Source organism: Balaenoptera ricei, chromosome 7 (assembly GCF_028023285.1).
Source record: "Balaenoptera ricei isolate mBalRic1 chromosome 7, mBalRic1.hap2, whole genome shotgun sequence".
Lineage (NCBI taxonomy): Eukaryota > Metazoa > Chordata > Mammalia > Artiodactyla > Balaenopteridae > Balaenoptera > Balaenoptera ricei.
Window position 1 is genome coordinate 115,391,382 of NC_082645.1, and position 16,750 is coordinate 115,408,131.

A 16,750-nucleotide genomic window follows, 5' to 3' on the forward strand; every position below is an offset into this window, starting at 1 on the left:
TATAAAACTCTTAGAGGAAAACATAGGAAGAACACTCTTTGACATGAATCACAGCAAGATCTTTTTTGATCCACTTCCTAGAGCAATGGAAATAAAAACAAAAATAAACAATGGGACCTAATGAAACTTAAAAGCTTTTGCACGGCAAAGGAAACTACAAACAAGACAAAAAGACAACCCTCAGAATGGGAGAAAATATTTGCAAATGAATCAACGGACAAAGGATTAATCTCCAAAATATATAAACAGCTCATGCAGCTCAATATTAAAAAACATACAACTCAATCCAAAAATGGGCAGAAGACCTAAGTAGACATTTCTCCAAAGAAGACATACAGATGGCCAAGAAGCACATGAAAAGCTGCTCAACATCACTAATTATTAGAGAAATGCAAATCAAAACTACAATGAAGTATCACCTCACACCAGTTAGAATGGGTATCCCACTACTGGGCATATACCCAGAGAAAACCATAATTCAAAAAGACACATGCACCCCAATGATCACTGCAGTATTATTTACAATAGTCAGGTCATGGAAGCAACCTAAATGCCCATCGACAGACGAATGGATAAAGATGTGGTACATACATACAATGGAATATTACTCAGCCATAAAAAGGAAGGAAATTGGGTCATTTGTAGAGACGTGAATGAATCTAGAGACTGTCATACAGGGTGAAATAAGACAGAAAGAGAAAAACAAATATTGTATATTAATGCATACATGTGGAACCTAGAAAAATTGTACAGATGAACCGGTTTGCAGGGCAGAAATAGAGACACAGATGTAGACAACAAACGTATGGACACCAAGGGGGGAAAGCAGTGGGGGGGTGGTGGTGGTGGTGGTGGTGTGATGAATTGGGAGATTGGGACTGACATGTATACATTAATGTGTATAAAATGGATAACTAATAAGAACCTGCTGTATAAAAAAATAAAGTTAAATTAAATTAAAAATTAAAAAAAATTTTAAATTATAAATAAACAAATAAATAAATATTAAAAAAAGAAGTCTGCACACCACAACTAAAGATCCCGCATGCCGCAACGAAGATTCCCGCATGCCGCAACGAAGATTCCCGCATGGCGCAACGAAGACACGGCGCAGCCAAAATAAATAAGTAAACAAACAAACAAATAAATATTTAAAAGAAAACAAAAAACAAATTCAGGAGTACAGGCTTTCTTTAACCACATTGATATTATCTGTCTCTCCATTTTCCAAGACTGAAAGTCCCTGTTCTCAGTGACATTAACATAATTGTCTGCTTTATCACACACACACATTCACACCTGTGTGTGTGAGATTATGTGTGTACACATAATGTAGAAACAGCAGAAGGAAATATGCCAAAATGTTAACATTAGTGGGATAAGGGATAATGAGGGGTTTTAATTTTTTTCTTTTAACCCGTTTTTATATATCTCAAATTTCTACAATAAACATGTATTATTGGTAGTCAGACAAGAAAAAAGAATAATCTTTTTTTTTTTTTAAGAGATATAGGATTCTTTTTCTTTAAAAAAAAAAAATTATTTATTTATTTATGGCCACGTTGGGTCTTCGTTTCTGTGCGAGGGCTTTCTCTAGTTGTGGCAAGCGGGGGCCACTCTTCATCGCGGTGCGCGGGCCTCTCACTATCGCGGCCTCTCTTGTTGCGGAGCACAGGCTCCAGACGCGCAGGCTCAGTAGTTGTGGCTCACGGGCCTAGTTGCTCCGCGGCATGTGGGATCTTCCCAGACCAGGGCTCGAACCCATGTCCCCTGCATTGGCAGGCAGATTCCCAACCACTGCGCCACCAGGGAAGCCCAATAATCTTATTTTTAAAACCATAGCTGGCTCACCACCTTTCAAGCAATCCAAAGTATTCTTTTAGTGAATAAACAGAATTCTTTAAAGGATATTATGTAAACCCTACCCTTAGGATCTCAAAATCCTAACACAGGTTACCACTGCTCCCCATACCAAACACCCAAGACCCCGGCCACCCAAAGTAAAATTCCTTACATCTCTCACAGATATTGTTTCTTCTACTATGATCTCCATCTCTGTCCCAGGCTGAACATCGCTTCCCACAGCGAAAAACAGGAACAGCTAAGATCAAGATAGAGGTATAAATGCAATTTAATTTGAATTTCAAAATTCTATAAATATATTATTTATTTCCAAAACCGAAAAGCCAAAGGTCATAAAACTTTAATAGAAATCTCAAATTATGTAAAAACAAGTCTACGTTGGGTATTTTAAAGTTACAATTTAAACAATAATCTTGACTACCTAGAAATGTAAGATTCTTTATCACCAATGTTTTTACTCCTAAGAAACATCTCTCACAGACATTATTTATTCTAGTATGATCTCCATCTCTCTCTCAGTCATTCCTCAAAGAGACTTGCAATTACTATACACTATGAGCATTAACTGTGTTTTTTCTGAGTCATTAGTTTGTGACCTTACTTTCTGTCCAGAGGTCCCATATACTTTAACTCCCTGGAACCCACAGGAAAAATGTCAATCTGATCTCGTCAATTCAGTTCTTTACAGCCCTATTTTTCCTTTCTAACTCAATCACACTTGTCATGTTTTTTCTCCTAACTCAACCACACTTGTCATGTTTTTTCTCCTATGATCTTGTCATGCACTACTATTTGTTAGAGTTTGGGGAAGAACAAATTAAAGGGAGGTAGTTGGGAAAATAATGAAGTGGATTAGTTCCATATCAGGGATCTAGGAGCCATGGGGATCCTGATATGAGTTTAGCTTACCGTGATACAGTCTTAACAATAAGGACATCATTACGGCTTTTGGACTATAATGAAAGTTTATTAAGTAGGTAGAGTTCTAGGCAAAGGTCATCCTGATAGTATTTTATAAATAAAATGAATACCGATAAAGAAAAATCTGCTGTGAGTCTATTATATTATTGCAAGGAGTAATTAAGTTCAAAATCAGTATACTTTATTTCATTAAATCTAAAATGCTGCCAGTTGTTACTCATTATTTTATGTACCACTAAGAAAGGAAGCATAGCATCAGCTACAGTGCAGGATGCCACTGACTGTAAGACGCATCTTAATCTCACAGATGTTAAAATGCAGGAGAAAAAGGGTACATTTTAGAATTTATGAATTATGGTGGTTGAAACTGGTGGCCACTCAACTTTAAAGATCTCCCTTAAACACAAAATTTTCACAGGAAAACCACCTTATGAATATACTTTGACATCGTATTTTTGACTTAAACACAGAGAACTATATGGATGTATTCCTAAATAAAAGGTATCATTTAAGGAAAAGAAAAATTTTAAGAAAAACAGTATTACTGCAGTAGTTAAGGAATGAATCATACAATTAAGAACTTCTGATCATGGTAAGGTTGGTTTGGGTCTGTCAGGTGATCTCCTTTTACCTGAGAGGAAGTTGGTGCTTTTCCAGGACACAGTCCCAAAGAACTCCCCATTTTCAATTCTGCTTCCTTCAGAGTATAATTGTCTGGCACTAAAAAGAATTTTTATAACATGGTAAATGTTATTAATTCCTACCTTTGGGCAAACTAATACACTGAAATCAGCCTTTCTTTGTAAATCAAGAATGTTAAGAAAGAAAAAAACTGAGTTATACTCCAGGCAAAAGGATTATATACAGTTATGTTTGATCTTAGATTTTCTCACTCTAGAACGTATACTCTTGTTATCTGTACAGCAATGCTAAGAAATAAGAGGCAGCTATGAATGTTCTAGATTCATACTTAACAAAAGAGAGCTGTTGTCTGCATGGATTATGTAATATTCTGAATTGATTCATGCATGATGGACTAGCTTCTTCCAAGTTTAAAGCTGCTATGGTGACTATATCAAAAGAGTAAATTAAGTCTAATGACAAGATGCATTACAGAGGTTAAGAATCAAGACTCTGGTTACTGTGATAACTGGTATCACAATAAAATTAGCAAAACAAATAAAAAACTTTGATAATAAATCTAGAAAGATACAACTAGGGCAAAACCATGACTAAAATGCATGTCAGCTAATCAGAAAGACCGGTGTTTTCCTTTAGAAAACAGAAGTGTTTGATTCTTGGTTAAGACTTTCTGTAATTCACAAGGAAGACACCTGGATGAAAGTCTGTTCTATAAACCAGTTCTAAAAGGTAACTTAAGAATATTAGGTATTGGAAGTCACTGTTTAAGGTAAAAGTGTTGAGAAAGATAGGTGGCATGAGTAGGTGTCAGCTTTTGAAGGCTACCAAAAAGATTTACCTGGACAAAGAAGCTTCCCGTTTCTATCAATAGGCCTCAAACAGCTGTCCTCGGCTATAAATAAAAAGATGCTGGTTAGTGCAGCGAACAAAGAAAACCAAAGAGAGATGCTATACTGTGTTAATTAGCAGGAAGCTAAAAAACCAAAAAAACAAGCAAAAAAACCCAACAACAAAAAACCACGTACAGGCAGTCTTCCCTTTGCACAGCAGTGCAGGACCCTAAGAATGCCTGTGCAAGTTGAAACTGTGCACAGAAATCTTAAAAAAAATTATGATTGTACCGTGACCTTTACAATTTTTTGTCAAAACATTAAAAACTCTGTCAGTTACACATGTACAGTGAAATAAAAAAATAGCAAACTAATATTTACACTGTAATTTAAAACACTACAGGGGGCTTCCCTGGTGGCGCAGTGGTTAAGGATCTGCCTGCCAATGCAGGGGACAAGGGTTCAAGCCCTGGTCCGGGAAGATCCCACATGCCGCGGAGCAACTAAGCCCATGCACCACAACTACTGAGCCCGCGCTCTAGAGCCCGCAAGCCACAACTACTGAGCCCACATGCCGCAACTACTGAAGCCCGCGTGCTTAGAGCCCGTGCTCTGCAACGAGAGAAGCCACCGCAGTGAGAAGCCCACACACCGCAATGAAGAGCAGCCCCGGCTCGGCACAACTAGAGAAAGCCCATGTGCAGCAACCAAGACCCAACACAGCCAAAAATAATAAGATTAAAAAAAAAACCACTACAGACACTGAGAATTAAAATGTTTTCTTTGTAAAAAACACAAGAATAGTTGAAACGGATTGCTTTTGTCTCGTAGAGCTTGCAGTACAGGGTGACCATCTTCTCTAGCCCCTAATGATACTCTAAGTTTGCATCAGCTTCCAGTATTTTATGTTTTATACTTTCAATTTCATGAAATATCTACAAGAGCTCCTTTAACATGAAGTTTTTCTGCCAGCGTCGACTCCTCTGGGATATCTTCATATACTTTTCATCACAACCACTTTCCTCACTCCTGTGAGTTTATGTTCATTAAGTTTCTCTGGCTGCACATCTGGATTCTCTCAAATGACAGCAGTGCCAGCATTCCCACAGCCAGCTATTTCTTCTACAGCTCCATATACTTTTGTTTCTCTCTCTGTCTTTTTAATAAATTTATTTATTTATTTATTTATTTTTTGGCTGTGTTGTGTCTTTGTGGCTGCGTGCGACTTTCTCTAGTTGCGGTGAGCGGGGGCTACTCTTCGTAGAGTAGCAGGGGTTACTCTACTCGCGGGCTTCTCATTGCGGTGGCTTCTCTTGTTGCGGAGCACGCGCTCTAGGCGCATGGGCTTCAGTAGTTGTGGCTCTCAGGCTCTAGAGCGCAGGCTCAGTAGTTGTGGCGCATGGGCTTAGCTGCTCCGTGGCATGTGGGATCTTCCCGGACCAGGGCTCGAACCCGTGTCCCCTGCATTGGCAGGCAAATTCTTAACCACTGCGCCACAAGGGAAGTCCCATATACTTTTGTTTCTTTCCTGCACTTTCACCATTGTTGGCTAATTCGATTATCCATTCTTGTAAAATGTTACCTGAGGGCTTCCCTGGTGGCGCAGTGGTTGAGAATCTGCCTGCCAATGCAGGGGACACGGGTTCGAGCCCTGGTCTGGGAAGATCCCACATGCCGCGGAGCGACTGGGCCCGTGAGCCACAGCTGCTGAGCCTGCGCGTCTGGAGCCCGTGCTCCGCGGCGGGAGGGGCCGCGGTGGTGAGAGGCCCGCGCACCGCGATGAAGAATGGCACTCGCTTGCCGCAACTGGAGAAAGCCCTCGCACAGAAACGAAGAGCCAACACAGCTAAAAATAAATAAATAAATAAATAAATTTAAAATGTTACCTGAGTTTACCACTGGGAGAAAAGGAGGCAATAAACTACACATTTTGTTGTCTATGTGGTGAAATTAATAGCAGCTATGCACTGACCAATTACTGATAGGCTTTAAAGACTGAAGTAACTGGTCACTGATCATGATGTACATGTTATTTCACAGTGATCTGCAGACTAAAGAGCTAGTAGCAAAGTTTGTACTTTATGCAATTACTCAGTTAATATCCAGTGGCAGCTGAAATTTGAACCATGCTGCTGGGTAACAGATGAACGGTGGTAACTGAAATTCACATGTATCAGAACTGCACAGAGACTGCCTAGATTTAAGGTGAGTTAGGTGATTCTTATGCTCAGTTAGTAAACGGATTAGGGCCAGTATGCCCTGTTCTTGAGGATGCAAAGACTCCTGCTTTGTGGGAAGAAGTATATTAGGTTTTAATTCCAAACAGAATTCTTACCAAGTTGCATATGAAGTGGGGGAATTCAAAGGGGTGGAGGCTTCTGAGAGGGCAGGAATGAATGCCATGGGCCTTAGAAGTTCTAACTTTATCTGAACAGAACAGAACCTCTTTGAGACTCCTGAGTTCTAGCCCTTATACTACAGTAATGTGAAGCCAGCATAGAATTCTAATACAAACGCCTTGACAACTGAAACAGCTTATGTAAAAGAGTCCTTCAATTTAAAAAATGCTAACTTAAAATAGTGATTTAAAAAAATTTTCACTTTCATTCAACAAACGCCATGTATCTTCTATGTGCCAGGCACTGTCCTAGAAGCTGACAATAAGAAAAACCGCCATGGACTCTGCCCGCAAAGAGCCTCATCTAATGGGAGAGGTGGACATTCATAACACAAAACACAGGTAGTTACAGTGTAAGTGCTACGAAGGGAAGGACAGGGCATTAGAGTACGATAGATTAACTGAGATTGTGTAGCCAGGGATGACGGAAATAACATTTCAGCTGAGACCAAATGAGTGACTAAAGTTAGCAGATGAAGAGTAAAGGGAACAGAGTTCAAAAAGATTACAAGACTAAGAAGTCTCAGGGGGGCTTCCCTGGTGGCACAGTGGTTAAGAATCCACCTGCCGATGCGGGGGACATGGGTTTGATCCCTGGTCCGGGAAGATCCCACATGCTTCGGAGGAACTCAGCCCGTGCGTCACAGCTACCGAGCCTGAGCTCTAGAGCCCGGGAGCCACAACTACTGAAGCCTGTGCGCCTAGAGCCCAAGCTCCGTAACAAGAGAAGCCACCACAGTGAAGGGCAGCCCCCACTCTCCACAACTAGAGAAAGCCCACGAGCAGAAACAAAGACCCAACACAGCCAAAAATAAATATGTAAAAACAAAAAAACAAAAAACCTCCCTCTGCTTTAAAAAATAAAAAAGAAGTCTCGGGGGTGGAAGAGAGCCTGTGACCAGAAACTCCACAAAGTCAGCATGGGAAGTGTGCTGTGAATAAGCAGATGAGTGGACTGCAAGTTAGGCAGTGGTCAGACGAAGCAGGTCCCCGTAGGCTAGGAGCCCACAGGCAATCCACTACAAAGTACAAAGAGCACAACAGGGCTTTGAGCAGAGGGTGACATGACCTGATTCACCTACGTTTAAGAAGACCACTTGCTATGTAAACAATAGTTCGGAGGGAAGAAGGAGTGGAAGAAAGGAGATCTGTGACATGGGAAGACAACTATTCATTTTAATAAACCATATATTCTTAAGTAACTTTATTGAGGTATAATTTACTTATAATAAAACACATCCAGTTTAAGCGCACAGTTTAAAAGAGGTCGATGAAAACACACGGTAACCACCAGCAAATTGAGATATAATTTGCATCACCCCCCCAATTCCCTCATGCCACTCCGTAGTCAATCCCCCATCCCCTAATTCTGATCTGCCTCTGTAACTACAGCTTAGGTTTTCTTTTTTGACAATTTCACATCGATAAGTGGAATCCTAAGAGTATTACTCTTTTGTGACTAGCTTCTTTTGCTTGGCATGATGTCTTTGAGATTCACCCATGTTTTGCATGGGGTGGTAGTTTACTTCTTTTATTGATGAATAGTATCCCATTGTATGGATACACCACAATTTGTTCACCTGCTCACTGACATTTGGATTGTTTCCCATTTTTGGTTATGAACATTTACATACAGTATTTGTAAGCATACATGTTTTAATTTTTCTTGGATAAAAATCCAGGAGAATTGATAAGTGAATGTTTAAATTCACAGGAAATAAGCTAACTCCTTACCAAAGTGACTATCATTTTACACTCCCACCAGCAATACACGGCAGTCCCAGTTGCTCCATATCTTTGATATCACTTAGTTTTGTCAGCATTTAAAATTTTAATCATTCTACTAAGCGTGCAGTGATGCGTCATTACGGTTTTAGTTTGTTGGCTAATGATACTGAGCCTCTTCTCCTGTGCTTATTGGGAGTTCATAGGTAGATTTTCTTTTGTAAAGTGGCTTCCCAATTTGGGTTGTCTTCTGATTAGGTTATAAGTATTTTTTATATATCCCGGATGCAAGTCTATTGTCAAATACATGTTTTATAAATTTTTTCTCTCAGTTTGTGGCCTGCCTTTTCAAATGCCTTTTAAATTTTGTAGTAGTCCAACTGGCTTTTCCCTTCATGGTTTGTACTTTCTAAGTCCTATCTTTAAAAAAATCTCTTCCTTATGGTAAAAGTAACAGAGATTTTCTATGTTTTCTCCCAGAAGTTTTATAATTTTAGGTTTTAACATTTAAGTCTATGATCCATTTTTTTTTTTAAATATTTACTTAATTTATTTTTGGCTGTGTTGGGTCTTCGTTGCTTCGCACGGGCCTTCCCTAGTTGCGGCAAGCGGGGGCTACTCTTTGTTGCAGTACACGGGCTTCTCATTGCAGTGGCTTCTCTTGTTGTGGAGCACAGGCTCTAGAGCGCAGACTTAGTAGTTGTGGCCCATGGGCTTAGTTGCTCCGCGGCATGTGGGATCTTCCCGGACCAGGGGTTGAACCCGTGTCTCCTGCATTGGCAGGTGGATTCTTAACCACTGGGCCACCAGGCAAGTCCTGTGATCCATTTTGAGTTCATTTTTTACATGATGTAAGGCAAAGGTGGAGGTTCATTTTTGCATCTATTGATATCCAATTGGTCCAGCACTGTATGCTGAAATAGTATCTTTCCCCATGGAAATACCTTGGCACTTCTGTTGAAAGTCAACTGACTGAATATGTTTGCATCTATTTCTGGCTTTTCGATGTAGTTCTGTTGTAAATACTTTGGAACATTTCCACATATGATCTCTGTTGCACATTCTTCTTCTTAAAAGAGCCCTTAAAAAATGTAAAAACTATTCTTAGCTCACTGGCTGTGCAGAAGCAGGTTGTAGGCCACACGTGCTGAACTCTGCTCCATGCGTCTACCCTCATGACTACACACACTGTCTTGATTTCTATAGTTTCAGAGTAAGTCTTGAAATCAGATGGTGTAACTCTTCCAACTTTGTTCTTTATTTCCTCTAAAATTGTTACAGATACTTTAGGTTCTTTGCATTTCCACATAAATTTAAGAATCAGCTTGTCAATTTCTACCAAAAACAAAACAAAAAAAAACCTGCCAGAATTTTGAGTGAGAATGCACTGAATGTACAAATAAATTTTGAGAGAATTAGCCTCTTAATAGTACTGTCTTCTTTTTTAATTTTTTTAAATTTTTTTTTGTTTGTTTCAAGATTTTTAGGTTTTATAAAGGTATTGTATTAGCATAACAATGAAAAATTTAAAAGACCATCTCTAATCTCATTATCCTATCAAGCATTGTTTACATTTTTTTTCACACACACACACTGTATTTTATTTTTACAAGAGATAAATAGACTGACACCAAGCATTGTAAATGGATGACCACAACAAAAGCAACAATGATTGCAATTACCAAACAGTACTGTGTCTTCTGATCCAAGAATATGGTACATCATTTAATTTATTTGGGTCTCCTTTTATTTTTCATGGCAATGTTTTCTAGTTTCCAGTGCACAGGTCTTGCACATATCTTGTTAAATTTACCCCCAAGTATTTCATGATAGTTTATGCTATTATAAATGTTTTCTTAATTTAATTTTGCATTTTTTTGTTGCTAGTAAACATATATGGATTTTTATATATTGATTTTGAGTTCTTGTTAAACTCACTTATTAATTCTAGTAGTTTTAATAGGATCCTCAGAGTATACAAGTAGATGATAAGCACATCAATAGTGCTCACCATCACCGCATCAGGAAAACGCAGTTAAACACAGGAGATACCAACTCATGTTCACTAAAATGGCTACAATCAAAAAGACAATTATAGGACTTCCCTGGTGGCAAAGTGGTTAAGAATCCACCTGCCAATGCATGGGACACGGGTTCAAGCCCTGGTCCGGGAAGATCCCACATGCCGCGGAGCAACTAAGCCCGTGTGCCACAACTACTGAGCCCGTGTGCCACAACTACTGAAGCCCGCATGCCTAGAGCCCATGCTCCGCAACAAGAGAAGCCACTGCAATGAGAAGCTCGCGCTCGCCGCAACTAGAGAAAGGCTGTGCGTGGCAACGAGGACCCAACACAGCCAAAAATAAATAAAATTAAAAAAAAAAAAGACAGTTATAAACATCGGCAAGGCTGTGAAGAAACTGCAACCCTGATGCACTGCCAGTGGGTACGTAAATGATTCAGCCACTTTGGAAAATAGTACGGCAGTTTCTTACAAAGTTAAACATAACTTTGCCATATGACCCAGCAGTTCCAATTCTGTACATCCACCCAGGAGAATTGAAAACACAGGTCTATACAAAGACATAATGTTTACAGCAGAATCAGTCATAAAAGCCCCAAAGTGGAAACAATCCAAATGTCCATCAACTGGTAATGAACCAACAAAATGTGATATATCCATACAATCCGTACAACACATTCCTTTTTATCCAGTCAGCAATAAAAAGTAACAAACTACTGAAACATGCTGAATCATGGATGAATCTCAAAAATGATACACTGAGTGAAAGAAGCCAGACACAAAAGACTACACATTACATGCTTTCATTTACATGAAATGACCAGAAAAGCAAGTCAAAAGAAACAGAAAGTAGATGAATGGCTGTCAGGGGCTTGGTATGTAAATGGGAACGAGAGATCTTTTTGGAGTGATGGAACTGTTCTAAAACTGGATTGCTGTGATGGTTGTACGACCTTATACATTTACTAATAATCACTGAATTATGCTTAAAATGGACGTTTTATGATATGTAAATTATACCTCAATAAAGCTGTAAAAGAAAACCTAATGCCGAGTGAACAGTGTGTTTGTGGAATGTTATTTTCATTAAGATAGAATTTACATAAATGTAAAAATACAATATACACACATACATATATAGAGAGAGGTATAATATATATAGTACAATGTGAATGCACGAACTAGATACACACCCAAATCAGATACACTGGTTGCATCTGGGGAGGGAGGATAGGTCTAAGGAGGAGAACATAGAGGACTTTATTTGTAATGTTTGAGGCGAAAACAAACACATGGCAAGATGTTAACATTTGTCCATTTTGGGTGGTAGATAACGTGAGTTTTCCCTAATTATTTTTTTGAACTCTCCCATATTTTTTTTCAATTAAAAATCAAAACAAAACTAAATTAAACCAAAAAACCAAAAGCAAACATAAATGATTACCTAGTTCCTTCATTAATTTTAATTCCTTTACGGCTTTAATTCGAATATCAAACACCACCTAAAATAGAGAAATAAACTAATGACTGTGTATAAGTTAAAAACAATGGGAGGAGAAGAAAATGAAGACTGTCAGTGTGTGCATATACAGGTTGAGTTATTAACTACCTTACATTTAGCAGTTTTTGCCTACTTGAAAAAAATGTTTTTCCATCCCTGAAATTCTTTTCTCTCTTCTACAGAGTCAAAGGCAAAAACTTAGATCTTGGTTAAGTTTTCACCAAATTGATAATAATTGGAATGGAAAGGCCGCCTACAGAAAACTTTAGAAAACTAAAGACATAATAGTAGCGAAAGGCAAAAGTTGACAAACAGTTAAGCTTTCTGATGATAGCAAATAAAAGAAACTATAGGTTTCTTTATGTTAAGAATGATGAATTCAGGGCCAGTGCAGGGGACATGGGTTCAATCCCTGGTCTGGGAAGACCCCACATCTTCATTAATAATATAATATAAAACTGTACTAATAATTAACAAGCATTAATAATATAAAAATGTACTAATCCAAGGGTACTATTTAAAATTTCTACTTAAATTATTTTAGATTGTGTTTCCTTTTCTTTTTAAAATTTAGGCTAATTGCCTCTAGGGCATAAAATCGTGGAAATTTAGGGGTAAAGCTGACGACAGAGATCACTGACTCTACTTCCCCACTGGTGTCCCCCCACTGTGCCCCCCACTGTGCCAAGAAGGAACAGAGCCTGCAGTAGTCAAGGACTGCACCAGCCTCCCATTAGGGGTCAGGGCGGTAGGTCTCCTGAGCTTTGGGGCATTGACCTTATACTGTTCCCACTAATGTGCAAACAAACCTTAAGAAACTATAATTTTATATAAAAGAAAACATTCTAAGTTTTTAAAATAAAGTTACAGAAAAACTTAATAAATGGAGACTACATAAATATAAAAAGATGTTTCCTGAAATAATGTTTAAGGAAACCAGTATAATAGTCTTAAATGGAAAACTGAAAAAAATCCCTTTGAAGAGCAACTGGCTTTATACAGAGCACAGAGTATACTGCAGAGCAATTTAAGATAAACTTTAAAAAACCCAAACACCAAAGAACACAAAACCAAAACATATATACCTTGTTTTAAAAATATAGAAAAGACTCTTGAAAATAGCATTTCACAGTTATCAAAGTCAGAAGATTCCATGAACTAATTAAAAAGGTAACTCCCACATTCTAATTCTAGGCTTTGGAGGGAAAAAAAGGCATATATTTTCTTGAAATATGCCAAGGGCTAACAAAGGTAAATAAGCAATAATCAAATGTTACAAATAAAAAGGTGATTTCTTAAGATTTAGAAGTTTACTGAGACAACTGTTCTGAAAGATTAAGGTATTGCTTTCTAAATAAAATTGTATTAACTAAAAACTGTCAACCACACTTAATATTCTACTCACTGTGTTAAGAGTTGCTGATATTTTAACTTGCTCTTCTTCAGAGTCTAATTGGCATAAGTTTTTAACTTGGAGCCAGTCAATCTCATTCACACTGGTGATCCATTTCCCTTGTTTGGTCAACAAACTGTAGGTAAAAAGATATTTAAAAAATGTGTCTTTACACAGCCCTTTTATGGATCAGAGAGGATTGGAAAATTCATGCTTTACTTTAGGCACCGCTTCCAAAATTCTGCATGTGTCACTTAATGTGACTAATTAAAGGTGACCAAGTTCTACTGAGTTGGGTTTTTGAAAGTTCACTATCTTTTTAGGGTAGTGTTAAGACAGTATTCCACAGAGTCTATATTCATGATTCCAAATATTCTTTGATTTATACAAATAATTTGTTGCCACATTTTTCAAAGGGAACTGTTGTAATTGAACAATCAGTTGTTAACGTCCACCTGCACGCTGCAATCACTAGGGGAGCTCTAAAAGAGTACCTACACCAGAAGCCCACCCATAGACTTCAGTAGCTTAACAGCAGGACAGCATGCACAGCCGTGCAGACTGACGCAGAATAAAAGCATCACATCTAATGGATATCATGCACATCATATACACTGTATGTTTGTATTTTTATTATAGAGGTTTTAAAAAATTTTATGATAGCAGATGGCAGTGGAGTGTCTTGTTCTAACAAGATTTCTCTACAGATAATAGTAAAGGTTCTTGAGGAAGGAGCGACTTCTTTTTTTTTTTTTTTTTTTAAAAACGGCTCTGATGTCCTGCTAGCCATGTTTTTTTTTTTTTTTTTTTTTTTTTTAATTTATGTTTTATTTATGGCTGTGTTGGGTCTTCGTTTCTGTGCAAGGGCTTTCTCCAGTTGTGGCAAGCGGGGGCCACTCTTCATTGCGGTGCGCGGGCCTCTCGCCATCGCGGCCTCTCTTGTTGCGGAGCACAGGCTCCAGACGCGTAGGCTCAGCAATTGTGGCTCACGGGCCCAGCCGCTCCGCGGCATGTGGGATCTTCCCAGACCAGGGCTCGAACCCGTGTCCCCTGCATTGGCAGGCGGATTCTCAACCACTGCGCCACCAGGGAAGCCCAGGAGCGACTTCTTACTAATTCACACAGAGGCACTGAGCGAAGTCCTCTCTGGGAGTGTGCAGCAGAGCCCTAAAACACAATTCTACTCTTCATTTCAGTTATTCCACTCTGGGACTCCACCTTGAGTTAGCAATCTTAAATAGAGCAAAGTTTTACGGACAAAGACGTTCCCTGAAGACCACCTTAAAATAATGAAAAACTGGACGATAACAAGGATGCTAGCTAAACTATTTACCACTTACTATGTGTAAACACCTGTCAGCTCTTAACTCTTTCAATCCTTACAACTGTATGAAGCTGGTACTAATTATTATGCTCATTTTACAGAAGAAGAAATTGAGCAGAGAGATGATGTAACTTGCCCACGGTCACACTACTATTAAGTGATGAAGCTGGAAACAAAGCCAGGCAGCTGGCCCTCAAGGCCTTGTCCCTACCCACTCCTCACACAGGAGCAGTCAGGTACCCTATAACATCAACATAGGTTATTATGCAGCCATGAAATGAGGTTTATGAAGAGCCTTCAAACATGAGGGGAAAGCAGCATGTAACTATTTACCTAGAAAATCATCACTATTATGTTTAAAAAGAAAAAAACCAGACTTCCCTGGTGGCACAGTGGTTGAGAATCCGCCTGCCAGTGCAGGGGACATGGGTTCAAGCCCTGGTCCGGGAAGATCCCACATGCCGCGGAGGAACTAATAAGCCCGTGCGCCACAAATACTGAGCCTGCGCTCTAGAGCTTGAGAGCCACAACTACTGAAGCCCACGCACCTAGAGCCCGTTCTCCACAACAAGAGAAGCCACCACAGTGAGAAGCCCGTGCACCGCAACGAAGAGTAGCCCCCGCTCGCCGCAACTAGAGGAAGCCCGCGCACAGCAACAAAGACCCAACGCAGCCAAAAAACATATATATAAAAAATAATAATAAATTAATAAGAAAAAAACCTTTCAAAACAAAAACCCAATTATTCCAGCTCAGAAAGCTAACAGTGACAGACACTGCATGAGTGGTATGGGGATGCTGTTTTGGGTCTCCTGTCTTCACCTCTACATTTCCCAAGTCCTAATGAATGTATATTACTTTCTAAAAAGAAATATATAATAAACTTTTAAATTAAATAAACAAGGTAGGGAAATAAATGTCTGGAAAACACTTGTCAAAAACAGAGTGATAACTGTAATACAAAATAAACACACTTCCCAAGTGCTCTGCTTCTCTATGTCACAGCCACTAATAAACAATAATACAGAGCCTCTGTAATCTAAGTATAGTCATAGCACTGATACAGCAGGGAACGGATTCACTGGTCATAACCCGAAGTCTTCAGTGTATGGAAATCGGGGGGGTTACAGGGTATGATAATGCTGGCCACAGAGACGTACTGGCACAGACATGGGTAACACAAACGAGGAGAGGAAGCACTCCTGAGCTTCGCGTGTGACTTACAGGAACCAAGGCTGCAACTCCCCAAGCAACTGCCTCACCTGGGCAGCTGGGAGGATCTCAAGCATCATAAAAAGGATTATAACAAAAAACTGAATTGCCTTCTGAGATTCTTGCGACAAGACAGACAAATTTAGCTGTGATAATACCTTCCTCATGAAAAATTTTAGGAACTTTCTCTGTGAGAATGTGCCCTCCATCTTATAATGAGTGCTAATCAGAATTATTTGATAAGATTCTGCTTTACTGCCAACTAATCTACACTATATCTAGCCTATACCTATATTATTCAGTTACCACATTTACCAAAAAAAAAAAATTACATTACAATATCATTTTTCTCCAGGTTACCTAACCACAAACATTCCTATTTACAATATATAGAACACAATGTCTAGAAATAAAGAGAAACATTTAACTCATCATTATTAACATAAAGCTTTAGAGTTCTAAGACATAGCACTGTAACTAAAATCAGTTCAAAAAGAGTTCTCTTCTTAGCATGTTACCTGTTACCGTCATTAGAATCCTGAATTAAAATCGAGCTTCCGTTTCTGAGACCTTGTTCTCTGAATGTCTTCTTCAAGTCTTCCTTGGGAATGGTGGTCCAGCTCTCTTCACCTACAGACTCAGTCTTGTTGACTAAGATGACTCCGTCTGGGATTGCAAAGGCTGTGAATACACTACCTATTTCTGCATTAGATGGAAAGACATGTGGAGAGTCTATCAACTGCTGACACTCCTCTTCTTCATTGCTTGTTGCCGGATGAAGAACGTTTAAAAGCAGAGGTTCACAGTCACTACCAGCTGGAATCTGGATTCCGCCAACCTACAACAATATCAAGTCAGCCATTAGTATAGTTCATATTTGCCAAAATTAAGTCAACACCGTAATGTAGTAAAAGACTC

At 39.0% G+C, this 16,750-nt stretch overlaps 1 protein-coding gene across 9 annotated transcripts in view; it reads right to left on the reverse strand.

Moving 5' to 3' along the window:
* USP40 (ubiquitin specific peptidase 40) overlaps nucleotides 1-16,750 on the reverse strand; it is a 93,932-nt gene that overhangs the window by 34,325 nt on the left and 42,857 nt on the right. For 5 of the 9 annotated variants that reach the window (XM_059928963.1, XM_059928968.1, XM_059928966.1 and 2 more), the window contains 7 exons: nucleotides 16,351-16,670; nucleotides 13,309-13,432; nucleotides 11,847-11,904; nucleotides 5,839-6,102; nucleotides 4,265-4,318; nucleotides 3,416-3,504; nucleotides 2,015-2,101 (listed from right to left, as the gene is read on the reverse strand). In XM_059928963.1, the coding sequence (XP_059784946.1) occupies nucleotides 2,015-2,101; nucleotides 3,416-3,504; nucleotides 4,265-4,318; nucleotides 5,839-6,102; nucleotides 11,847-11,904; nucleotides 13,309-13,432; nucleotides 16,351-16,670 (996 nt within the window). Of the gene's footprint in view, nucleotides 1-2,014; nucleotides 2,102-3,415; nucleotides 3,505-4,264; nucleotides 4,319-5,838; nucleotides 6,103-11,595; nucleotides 11,628-11,846; nucleotides 11,905-13,308; nucleotides 13,433-16,350; nucleotides 16,671-16,750 lie in introns of those variants that run through there. The other 4 variants (XM_059928967.1, XM_059928969.1, XM_059928971.1 and 1 more) reach the window with 4 other exon arrangements.